The following is a 12,538-nucleotide window of genomic DNA, read 5'->3' on the forward strand; positions in this document are numbered from 1 at the left end:
ATTCCTGCTTTATCAGATTAAGCCATGACAGTTCTCAGCATGGAACTGAAATGAGAAACGTGAAGCACTTGGAATTCAGCTGAGCTGGGGAGGCAGCCCTGAGAGGGAAATCCTCATTTCTGTGGGGAGCTGGGCATCACAGTGGCTGCTCAGAGGAGATGTTGCCTGTTCTGCCACTGTAAGAATTGTCTTTGCACTTAGGGGAACAGGGATATTTAAAACATTCCTCGTCCAAAAGAAATAAATTTCTTATCACCCTATGAATCTATCCAAGTTCCAGCTACCAGGGGTTAACATGGGCAGTATAGCAAACACATCCATAGCTGTAAGGACAAAACTTCTGTCTTCAGCCATACTGAGCAAGACCATTGTACATGTCTGTGCCTATTTTGTCAGGTGGAGTTGCCTACCAGAGTTAGCAAACCCTGCTTAGGAGCACAGCATACTACATACATCTTCTAGACCATGTCAGCTCATCTGGACTGACCCAGGATTTGGAGATCCAGAGAGTCTTGGCTGCACATATTCCTTCTCCATTTACACAAAATGCTTTCTTCCAGGCTTGCTGTCCACTTTGCCATTAATAGAGTGAAGTACTGTGTGTTTCAGACAAGTACATGATTTTCTCATGTAGATAAAATATTGTTAAATTTGTGTTGTTTAGCACACATGGCTATCTCTCAGAAAGCCTTCTGTCTCTATTCAGGTTTTATGGGTAATTTCTACTTGTACATTAAAAGCAAAATATTTTCTCCTTCAATTCACTGCTACCTAGAGATAACTGAAAAAATTGCTGTGTGTCCAGTGTGATCACCTCACAGTCTAACTCACTGTATCTTGCTACAAAGAGAATCAGGAGCTATGATGGCACTTTCGGTAATTAAACAATAGAAGACAAACAAAAGACCATTAAGGCTTGGAAAGAAACAGTGGTTACGTATTACTAAATGTTGCAGTTTGTATCAGAATTAATGGTTTGTGACACATTAACACAATTTGAGCAACTCAAGATGAAACTGGACTTCTTTACATGTTATTTTTTTCTGACTGCTTACAAGTCAGGCATGTTAAAGCAGCCCAGATCAGGAAACAGCTTCTGACCATCCCTCTTGATCATATTCAACAGATGATGTCCTGGGGATTATTAAATCTCATTTCCCAACCAGCAACCTTTGATCCTCTAGGGTTTGCAATGAGTTGTGGAGAAGAGAGGGGAGGAGTGGGGACCACACATTTCTCTGTTGTCACTGCAGAACTGTGTTAGAGCTTAATGTTTGTGTCAGGCATGACACAAATGCTGTGGCTCTGGATGAATGTTTGGATGGGATATCCTGCAGTCCAGTATGGTCAGGTTTGTTGAGAAAGGGAGCCCCAGCTGTCCTGCAAGAAGACTGGAAAGCAGCTCTTGCAGCAGCCTAGAGACTACCCATGTTTAATATATTACAAATGCAGTTACACAGGGTAAAACCAGGGATTTTGGAGCCCGTTCCTCCAGATCTCTTTATAAATAGCAGGTGAGCTTGGACCTGGATCAAACCAGCCTTGAGCAGCCTTGTGGATGGACTTAATTGCACAGTAGGGTCCCACTTGTTTGCCCAAATTGTACTGAAGTCTCCATGCCTGGTGTTTCCCATTAGCTCAACACATCCAACAGCTCTGAGCCAGCTAATAAGAAACACAAGTTACAGGCACTTTGGTGGAAATTGGCCAGATGAATCCAAGCCTTGAAACAAGCCTGCCTTCTTCTGGATGATTTCTAGACCTATTGTTTCAGGCTTATTTTCAGATCTATTTTTTAAAAACTTATTTTGTCTGATTGTCACATTTTACCAGCCCCTCATCTCCATCCTGGGGCTTTCAGCCATTAGGCACAGGGCTGGGCACCTTAATTCCAGGCCAAGAATCAAAGTAAGGGGCTCAGGCAGGGGCCATGTTTCAGGGGAATGAGGTAAGCCAGAACAATCCTCAGTAAAACAAAACTATTTTTTCCTGTAATGAGACCTGCTGCAGAACAGTGGCTGTCACCTGGGGAGCTGGATGAGCTCCCCAGCAGCTCATCCTGAGGTTTGTAGCTTTCACCTTATTTTTGCTTTTCCCAGCTGGTTAATCAGATATGCCCAGAGTTCACATAATTCACATAACGTCACCAGGAGCCTGGTGACACAGTAGTTGTTGCCAACTGATGGCCTTCCCTTTTCTCCCCAACAAGCAATGCCTAAGCCTTGGATAAACAGCAGCAGCAGCAGCAGCACACTGTTGCTGTAAGGGAGGAGGTTTGTGCAGGAGCCAGTAACTCACCCACCCACTTCTCCAGGGAGAAGTTTAGGAGGTGAAGGCAGCACTCCTGCTGTGACATTAATCTCTTGGCCATTTCCCAGACACAAGATGGGTGAGACCATGTAGCTATGACAGCAGCAGAGCAGGAGATTTGCAACACATTCCTTCTCCTCTCCCACCTTCCTATGCCACATCCATACAATCCAGTTTAGCAGAGGAGTAGTGAACAGTCTGACCATTAGATGTGTGCTTTCAAGGGCTATAAGTATATTCTAGAAATATGAAAAGCCAATGTCAAGCCATATTTAAATCAACTAATCAAGTTTGTTTCCAGCCTAATATTCATATCCTCTGTTAATTACTTTTTATTACCTGGGTCCCTGGCTTCTCCATCAAAGATAGTGTTTAGCTTTGTCATTGTCTGTGAAGAAACACAAAATGTAAAATGAAAACTGTGAATTAAGTCAGAAGGAGGAGCAGTGACTCAGAAATGGTGATTTACATGGATGGAGGTGGATTTGTGTGATTTGTCTATTGCATTCTTTTAGGCTGGGTTTTATTTAAACCAGTCCAATGGCAACACATTGGGCCACAGTACAATGGCAACAAGAGCCATTTTTGGTGTAGGTTTTCCTCACTAGATATTTAAAGGAGAATTAATAAGTTCTGGCATGCTAAATGCCTCCACATGTGTTACCACAAGAGGATCTCCTCCACCCAGAGCAGGCTTGGGAGTCCCCTCTCTGAAGACTTTGGGGAGAGGGAGTTCACTAATCGAAGTGCCTTGCACAGATTCACAGAATATCCTGAGCTGGAAGGGACCCACAAGGGTCATCCCAGCCCAGCTCCTGGACCTGCAAGGGACCACTCCAGGAGCCACACCATGTGCCCAAGAGCATTCTGTCCATTTATGCAATTATGCAGCCTTTATGCAATTATGCCTATGAAAAGGAAGGAGCCCTGAGACCCAGGAGCAAAGAAACATCTCCAGCAGTGGGAGCATCTATGACATTTTGCTACAAACAGCTTATCAAGGCCAAACTCTTTACAGCCTGGGTTTGCTGGCACACCTTGCTGGTTGCTGGATCAGAGTTGGCTCCACAGGTCAGTGGAGTCCCAGCAGTGCACTGTTTCCATCAGTGAAGCTGGGGCACTTGTTGTCCCACCTCTGCAGTGAGTGTCCCTGTCATTGTTGTGGGCACAGCCTGTCTGACCTCCCAAGTACAGCATTTGGGCAGCAAAGGGGAGGCAAAGGGGCCCCAGTGCCAGAGAGCACCCCTCACACCCCTCATTGCTTCCAAACACAGAGGCCAGCTGGGACAGTGAAGTGTTTTGCCCTTGAGAGCAATCATTATTTCCTTGCCTATCATTTCTGTATTCTCTTTGGGAAACAGACACCATTCATAGAAAGGGTCCTATGGTCATATTGCATGATGGGGCTGGCAAAACTGGGGTTTCCTTTGAGGCCAGCAGTACTTACCACAGCTACTTCTTTCTTAGGCTTCTTCTTTTCTACAGAAAGGAAAATGCAAATTGTTAATAATCAGAATTTTCTGATGGTGACTGTAGACACTAAAGTCAAGATTTCCTCAAAGAAATAGGCATTCTTTCTACTCAAATGCTGAGACATCTTCAATGAGTCTTATTTATTTTCAAATGCTGAATGAGAATCCACAGTTGCCAGTGACTAATCAAAAGACTAGCCTTGAAAAGTCAGTAATGAATGAATATTAATTTTATTAAACAAATTTCCCTTTCTAAATAATATGAGCAAATACAGAAATTCACCTTTGGGAATATCCGAACTAGAAATGCAGATTATTGTTTTACACAAATACTTGTGGTTGCAAAGCTTGTGTCAAATATTGGCTTGGAGACAAAACATGGAAGAGCTGCATTTTCAGTCAAGTAAAATTCAGATTGAAGAACAGTTTGGTTGTGTGTGAATTTACCACACTATTAGCTCATCCCACATGCAAACAAATACAGCAGCAGTGCCATGGGCATCTCAACAGCACGGATTTGTGGATGGTGACCAACCAGTTGCTATGATTTCTTCTCACTCACTCCTTGCCAATTTGTTTAATGGCCTTTCAGTGGAGAGCTGTGCCTGGCCACCAATGTGCTTCCCAGCCAGGTGTGCAAAACTCTGAAGTGCTGCAGGTGGATCACAGCCTGAGCACTGGTGGGAAACCTGCTCTGTCTGGCCGTTGCTGCCCAGCATTTGGGAACCAGTTTTTCAGAAAGCAAAAAATACTCACTTTTTGGAAATCAGCCAACATTGAAATGTCTCAAATTGGGCAAGCAAGAGAACAGCTAATTTTGTGGGGTTTGTTAGTCCTGCATTTTTTTCCAGTTGGGAGATACTGACTGAGGAAAGAGGAATTACAAAAGCAGAGTCCTACTGAGCCCATATGAGCAGTGTTTTCTAGCAGAAATGTGATGGGACTAAAAAGAACAAGACTGCTTAAAAAAACATGCTTTCCCATGTGTGATTTGTCTCCCTGCTAGGTTATACAAACCCTTTAGAAAGCACCAATACTTCAAAACAAATCTTTATATATGTGAAGTAATGGTGCCAAGGGAGCAAATGATCAGAGAAGTGATCAGAGAACAGGGAATTAGAGTGGAGAGGACTCTTGAAGGTGCTATAGATGGTTGGGATTATTTTTTAACAGATAGCATATAAATTGTGTATGAAAAATACAGTCATTCTTTAGCATCTATGCCAGAATACCAGACTACTCTGAATTTGGGTTTTGCCTAATAGTTAATAGATTTGAAGACTAAAAAGGCCATGAAATCGCTTTGTCAGGCCTCCTATAATTGGCCAGGATCATCTAATCTCAGTACCCTTCTACTGTGTCAAATTTCTATCTAAATTAATTTACAGATTTTACGCAGAATCATAAACAAGGTCTTATTCTGAAGCATTAAAATATAGAAAAGAGGTACCCACCTGGAGCATTTATCCTGTAATGAAAAGAAGATTAAGAGTGTAGTTAACAAATGTCATGGTTTTCTCTACAAAAAAAACCCCCGATTTTTATTCTCTTTCACTTGGCAAGAAGGATGTGTTTCCTTGAGTTCTAAGATTTGCTTGATTTATTTGGTTTCTGATTTTTCTTTCACAGAAAGCCTTCATAATTTAATGCTGCTCTCAATCAGGAAAAAAGTCCTGAGCATTGCTCTGACAGTTCTTCAAAAAGGAATGCTCTTAAAATAATAAAGTCTTGTTGATGATAGCGTAATGGATTTATATAATCTGGAAAAATATATTTTCAGATATTGTCATTTTGTTCCATCCTGGGAGGAAGGTGAGTTTTTTGGCTCTGATGTGCTCAGAGAATGCCTTTTAAAATATTAGAAATTTTATAAATGTTTTTGAAAATGTAGAAATTGCTTTTAAATCAGAGACCCCATTTCCCAATAAAGCATTTGCCCAATTAATAAATAATAGCAGTATCTTAGATTCATTTGTCATTTTTATCACAACCTTTTAATGCCTTGCACACACGATCTGAACTATAGTCACAGTGATTTAGTAGTTCTTTACATTTAATGTAACTTCTGAATTGATGTCCAAATCCTGAGAATACTTGTAGAAATCCTTTTTATTTTTAAATCCCAGCCACTTAAAGGACTGCTTATCTTTGTTTTGTGAAGTACAACATCAATTTAGAGTCAGTCTGGCTCCAGCCCACCGAGAAAGCAGCCAGCAGGGAACTCTCCACTTCCCACAGTGACTCAGAGCTGGTCCCAGGTGCTTCCATGCCTTTTGCCAAGCATGAACACTTAGAGGTAAGCTTTATGGGCCAGAGCCTTGTAACTGGCTTGGTAAAACGCCAGGAAATCTGCAGAAATTTTGCCAGAACAATGAATTTGGCATGAGCACAAATATTTGCAAAGGACACTGGGATCTGTAGCTGAGAGGGAGGAAAATGCATCCAGTTACTACCTAGATGGGAGCTCCCTTGGAGAGGGGGTCAAATACAAACCAAAATATTTGTGGTCAGCACAGTCTGGCACAGGCTCCAACTGAGCCTCATGAGCATAGCTGCCTTTAGAGGTTACAATTGCTAATTCCACTTCTACCTTCTGCTAATGTTACTAAACTCATGAAAAAAAATACCAGGGACTCAATTCCTTGAGTTCATACCATTACCACCCATTAATATTGCTGTATTAGCATTTACTGCAGTGCAGCCATACTGCTAGAGAAGATTCAAAGCCCCAACATCATCACGGCAGAAGGGCCATCTCTGTCACTGCCAGGGGGTGCTGGGGCTTCCCAGAGTGGCATGTGGGGACTCACAGAGAGGTGCTGCGTGCTTTCCCTGCCGGGGGGCAGCAGCTACGGATCCGTGTCAGCAGCAGGAGCCCCAGGTGGCCCAGCAGCCCGAGGAGCAGCAGAGCGCCGAGGGTGACCACGAAGGGCACGTACCACGCTGATGGAGAGTAGAGGTTCTCCCTTCTTGTCACAACAGTGAATCCAGGCTTTTAAAACAAGACAGGAAGAGTTCCTCAGGGCTGCATGCTGACACAAGCTTCACCTTTCATCTGGCTGAACTTCTGCACTGAGGCAGCCCAGCTTGGCCTGGGCCTTGGCAGGTGACAGGGACAGGGAGGTGGAGGGAGGCAGGGACTCGTGCCATGCGCCTGCCTGCTGACTGCCAAGGCAGCTCAGGTGGCTGGGATGGACCACTGAGCTCCTGGGGCAACCAAAGGCAGGTGAAATGGAAAGCACAAGGAAAAGGGGAGGTTCCAGATCATATTTCAATATCTTATATTAAAACAAGGATGTCGTGGTGGGGTTTAAGAGCCTCAGGTTGCCTGAGAGGCTGTAAGCACACTGGTGGAGGGTGGGTAAGTTCAGGGAATACTGCCGTTACTGAGATGCTGTTTTCTTTTTACCTAAGGCAAAACTGGAAGTAGGTCATCTTTGCTGCAGTAATCATTCAGACTGCTTTGTAAGAGGAGTTGAACCCTAAGGAACTGGGTTATTGTATAAAAAGAAATGGAACTCCTTCTTTTTTACCCAGTGACTTGTTCCAGAAGGAAAAACCACACTTCCTGAGCAGTTGCAATCTCCCACATCTTCCTGAGTGTCAGGAGACACATCTAGGAGCTGGCATATCACTTGGTGCTAACAGCTCAGTCATTAAGGTCCCATCATGAAACTATTCTCACACATTTCAAAAATTACTCATTCACTCTACCTAGTTCATTACCTAGTGTGGTACTATTAGTTTTGATCACCTACTGAAGTTTTCATTTAATTTTCTGTAAGACATTTGTAATCACATTGAGTATGAAATTGAGCAGGGTATCTATTTCTTTCCAGTTTAAAGACAATTTTAAAATAATCTATTTAGTCTTGTCAAAAAAAGATACATCCAATCCTTAGAGAAACGCTCAAATATCACCACCACCACTTTTTCTTCACCTGGACTGAAGTCACAAGTGATGTTTTGTAATGGGGTTTCTTTTCTACACTACCAGCTTTCCAGTTTCTGACTCATCGAGCTGCAGCACTGAACACATGTAAAGAGTAGTGATGGGAGAACTTGCTGTATTGGAAGTGCTCTTCTGGAAAATAGCCTGCAAGTGGAAGGCTGATATCTCCGGGGAGACAGATTTAATGCTGTGGTATGTGGTTGAGACTGTTTGTAGTTGTGGTGAAGCACGGGAAAGAAATACAGAATAAGTTTATTCAGCTTAACTTTTCATTTCCACATCAAGTTGGGGGAGTAGAAGGCAGTGAAAAAATCATTTATTCTTTCCCAAAAGAGCATTAGATAAGAACAGGGTTATTAATCAGTCTGAAAATTTGGAGCTAAGCATGTTCATAGCAAAGCAATCAGATTTGTTTGGTCTGATCTGTATGGTATGATCCTGCTGTTTGCAGGATCCTTTGGTTCTGGCTCAGTTACCAGAAGCCTCTAGAAGATCTAGACCATTTTACAGTAAAGGCCTCTTCTACCACTTCACTTGGATACTTATACTTTCATTCCTGCATGCAAGAGAGAAAAGGGTAATACATCTGCAGGCAGGCAGGGAATGGATGGATTGTGGATGATGGAAGGTGGTGCAGCAAGGCATGGCTGGTACAAGGATAGAGACAGAATGGTCTGTACCCTGAGGCTGTGTCACATCTACAGGCAAGACAAAAGCAAGCTCTCCACACATCCTGCATCAGCCTGATGGAAATCAAAATTGAACAGGTAACACAGAGCTCAACTGGGATGGCTGTGCAGAGGGGTGAGCAGTATTGCTGGGACACAGACCCTCAGCTCCACAGGCTGTGCAAGGTTAGATCCCACCTGGGCTGCCAAAAGCTGTGCAGACTTACTCAGCTCAGCCATGGACCATCACATGGGCATGGAGCTCAGGAAAGACCCATCCCACCCCTCTGGATTTGCTGTCTGAAACCTGCTGAGGCTGTGCAAAACTGCTTCATTTCCTAACATGCTGCTCCAAGTTTTACATGACAGTGACCTCAGGTCTGGAAAAGAGACCCTTTTAAGTGATGAGGATTTGTTGTTGTTGTTATTGTTGTCTGTTTCAACTTTGATAGCCACAGATTCATGTGCTCCAATGATAATGAAGCACACAAAACTGCAAGGCACACGGGGGAGTGAGTAGTTATTAATAAAAAAAGAAGTAGTGAAAAATGCATGAGGTAATTTTAAGGTTCCAGGCAAAGGTTAATCCCTGCTCTTTTCTTATTAATAAAGCTGCCAAAATCTTTAACTTTCCAGTTGTATGGTAATGGCAGCGTGCCCGGTCCTTTGGCTTCCTGCCCTTTTTGTTTTAGAAACTGAAATACAAAACACATGTTATGAGTCCATACCTGAAACTAATCCTCCATGACACTAAGCACATGAACCACCTCTGCCTTCATCACAAGAGCACGGAGCTCAGAACCTCCCAGGACTAGATGTACTCCAAGGTTTGCTTTCTTTTTGCATACATCTATCCTCTTCTCCTTACTCCTGTGGAGATTACTCCATAAAAGAAATGCAGAACTGGACATAAGTTTTAGTGAACTTACCGTAGTGGTTGTGGCAGTAGTTGGGTTTGGGATAACTCTGATGTTTAAGGTCACTGTTCCAGTTTTAGTTAAGTGTGTAGTTTTGTCCCTGGCAGACACTAAATTATCATCTGTTATGTGGACACGCAGACTGTAAACCCAGTTTGTATCAAGTCCACTCTCATAGTCAAACCTTGATGTAAGAATCAGACGAGATGTGTTGGAGCCAGCACTTGGTGAAAAGGTGAAATGACTGTTCTCATTGCCTGCAAAAAGGTAACACCAAAATGCAAAAAAAATCACTTTAATCCCACATTAGAGTAAATGTGTGTAACAAGTGGCAAAGAGTGGTGAAATGTCAACTACAGGAAGGGCTCCTTGATCTTCCTCATACCACATACAATAATTTAAAACAACACAGTCACAAAAACATTACAATCTAGAGCAAGACCTTCTATGGGGACATAGCAGAGAGGAGGCTGTGGAAACACTTCAGAGCCATAGGCCACACAAGAGATCACCTGAATGACCTGAACTTACAACCAGGGGAACACCCAACAACACCCAGCTGGGGTGAGGACCCTGCACTGTGGCAGGGCTCATTCCACTACTGGGGTGTCCCTGGAGTGCTGCTCCAGCCCCTCTCCATGGATTCTCCCTCTGCCCAGAGGCAGTGGCCTTTGAAGAGAGTTAATGGCTCAGTGACACTCATTGCCTCCAGTGCTTTGTCAGCACCATGGGGCAGGGAGGAGAGTTCACAAATGCTGGCCCCCACCCCTTGCTTTCTGTCCGTTGTAGCTGGAGAGCTGCTCATGGCCCAGGCTGCAGGCAGACCAGCTCCAGCTGTTAGGATCTGGACAGACCACATATACAGGAAATCAGAGCTTTGAAAAGGCACCAAATATGCTTTGGTTTTGCTCTTGTGGCCCCAGAGAGATGAAGAGTTGACGTGTCCTTGAAGGCCATGCCTGTTTTATAGCACAAAAAGGGCCATGAGCTGCTCTGTGGCTCAGAGGCCAATGCATGACACAGCTCAGGTCTGCACCACCAGGACTGGGCCTGTGGTCAGACGCTGATTTATTAACACAGCCATGCCATTTGTATGGAATCATGTGTCAATACCATGTCTGCAGAGCTCCTTCTGTGGCATCAAGGGGATGCAGTAGGACAGAGATTCCCTCTTTTGATGTTCACAGCTTTTTACTGGCACCTGGACAATCTGCTCCCTCCTTCACAGCAGTCACCTCAGCAACAAAAGAAGGAATTGCCCCAAGAGAGTGTATTTCCATTTTTGTGAAGCTGATTGTCATCCCATACCACTGCAGTTCTCCAAGTGGATGCAGCTGATCATGAGGTTCAAAGAAGGATTTTTAAAAGAAGGGTTTATTGCATACACCTATGACATGCAGGTTTGAGCAGTTGTTTTGAACAGTGCACCAGCATCTATGGTGATGGTGAGATATGCAGAAATACAGAAATTTCCATTGTTTCTCAAGATTTACTCAGCTGTAATTGGAAGGGAAATTTGACACTGCACACCATTCCAGTTCATTCTTCTGAAGTTCTTGTCAACTGTAATTAATAGCCTATTAATTAATATGACAGGCAATCCAGCCTTGCAAGGGAGTGGTTACAACTGCTAGCACCTCTAGCACCAGAAACCAACTTGTGGAGAGGATCAATGTTATGATGTGCAGAACTTGTGGACCACAACTAGCTCACCATGAAATTAGCACACAAACTGTTAGATATTTGTTTATAAATATAAGTGAACTATCAGCATTTGGTATTTTTTCCCACTGTTCCCAGCTCGCCCACTGTGACACAGTACCTTCATTAATGAAGTAACGGAAAGACCTGGGATCAGAATCACGATCTTGACATTCAATCCTGAAGCCATTAATATTGGTCCCAACAGCTAAATTGACTGGGATTTGAAGTGAGAAGAAATTGGGTGAACAAACTGGTTCTTCATCATTTACTTCCAAAACATTCACAGTTACCTGGAAGAAAAGAGCAATAGCAAACTGAAGCTGCTTCAATTTGCTGAGACAGAATTTTGCTAATTTCAGAAACTGTTTGCTTTTGCCCATTTTGTTCTTTTGATCAACAACAGTTGAAGAGCACTGAAGTCCCCTTCCAACATATCTCCTGCCAGAAAATGTCTGTAATCATTTGTCCTTCAATTCTTCTTGTGATCAGCATTTTTCTGGGAACAGGTTCTGTAAGCTGAGCTATCTTCCAAAAGTGAAGAGTTTTCAAGCTGATATGTCTGTTTGAACAATCTGAATTGTGTTATAGTTAAAATGAGAAACCACAGAATCATTAAAGTTCTAATCATTAAACTCCCTTCCAAAACTCTCAGTTTGCTTCACAATCATTAGTTATGCTTCTTAGCATATTTAATAACCATTTAGAGTATGATCCATGGAAGGAAAAGTTTTTATAGACTGTTCCCAGTGAGAAAGAAATGCTGGTAATGACCTCTTGCATGGGTAGGAGCACCCTGAGTAGAACCAGATGTGTTTGATGTCACCTGGGATTAGTTAGCTAAAAGAAAAAGGTTACCCTTCCCAAAGTTCCTCTTTCTAATGTCTGTTTGTCAGGCAACAGATAAGCTTGACATTGTTTAAAGCTTCTGATGCTATAATGTCATTAATAGTCACCTTGAAACATTATAGATGATAAAGAGATTAAATACCTCCTCGATAGCAACTCTATGGGTGGTGCTTGGCTGGAATGAAAAGCAAGCCTAGTACCTGTGTCACTCCCAAGAGATGTGTAAAAATCAAATCATGAGGGAGAAAGTGTGAAAAGAAGTCAAAAAGAGCCTGTCTGTGAAGAGCACTGGGATTCCTTGAAAAAAAGTTATTATAAAATACTTTTGTGGATATAGCATCTATATTTTTTCTTCTGAATAAAATAGGTCTGGGCAGAAAACCTAAGCCCAATCCTGCTATTAAAGCCACCTCCTCTCTGTACCACTCCATGAAAACACAGCTCTGCAACACAATTCTCACATTACTTGGGACACTTTGCAGGGAAAAAAATTACAAACAAAATCAAAATTATGTTTGAGGGCCCAAGGACACTACACAGACTCCAAAAAGAGTTTACCACTAAGCATGGCTACAATTAAATTGTGCTACCTGGCCTCAAGACCCTGTCTTTTTTCTATTTTCTAGTACCTCTGTAGCCATAAAGAATAACTTAAATTGTCTAGGGTAC

At 42.8% G+C, this 12,538-nt stretch overlaps 1 protein-coding gene across 1 annotated transcript in view; it reads right to left on the reverse strand.

Moving 5' to 3' along the window:
* CDHR3 (cadherin related family member 3) overlaps nucleotides 1-12,538 on the reverse strand; it is a 33,259-nt gene that overhangs the window by 396 nt on the left and 20,325 nt on the right. Inside the window, exons 13-18 of the mRNA XM_031059020.1 lie at nucleotides 11,142-11,313; nucleotides 9,332-9,576; nucleotides 6,593-6,774; nucleotides 5,237-5,250; nucleotides 3,758-3,789; nucleotides 2,650-2,698 (exon numbers count right to left, since the gene is read on the reverse strand). Coding sequence (XP_030914880.1) covers nucleotides 2,650-2,698; nucleotides 3,758-3,789; nucleotides 5,237-5,250; nucleotides 6,593-6,774; nucleotides 9,332-9,576; nucleotides 11,142-11,313 — 694 coding nt within the window. The remainder of the gene's footprint in view (nucleotides 1-2,649; nucleotides 2,699-3,757; nucleotides 3,790-5,236; nucleotides 5,251-6,592; nucleotides 6,775-9,331; nucleotides 9,577-11,141; nucleotides 11,314-12,538) is intronic.

Source organism: Geospiza fortis, unplaced genomic scaffold (assembly GCF_000277835.1).
Source record: "Geospiza fortis unplaced genomic scaffold, GeoFor_1.0 scaffold424, whole genome shotgun sequence".
In the NCBI taxonomy this organism is placed as follows: domain Eukaryota; kingdom Metazoa; phylum Chordata; class Aves; order Passeriformes; family Thraupidae; genus Geospiza; species Geospiza fortis.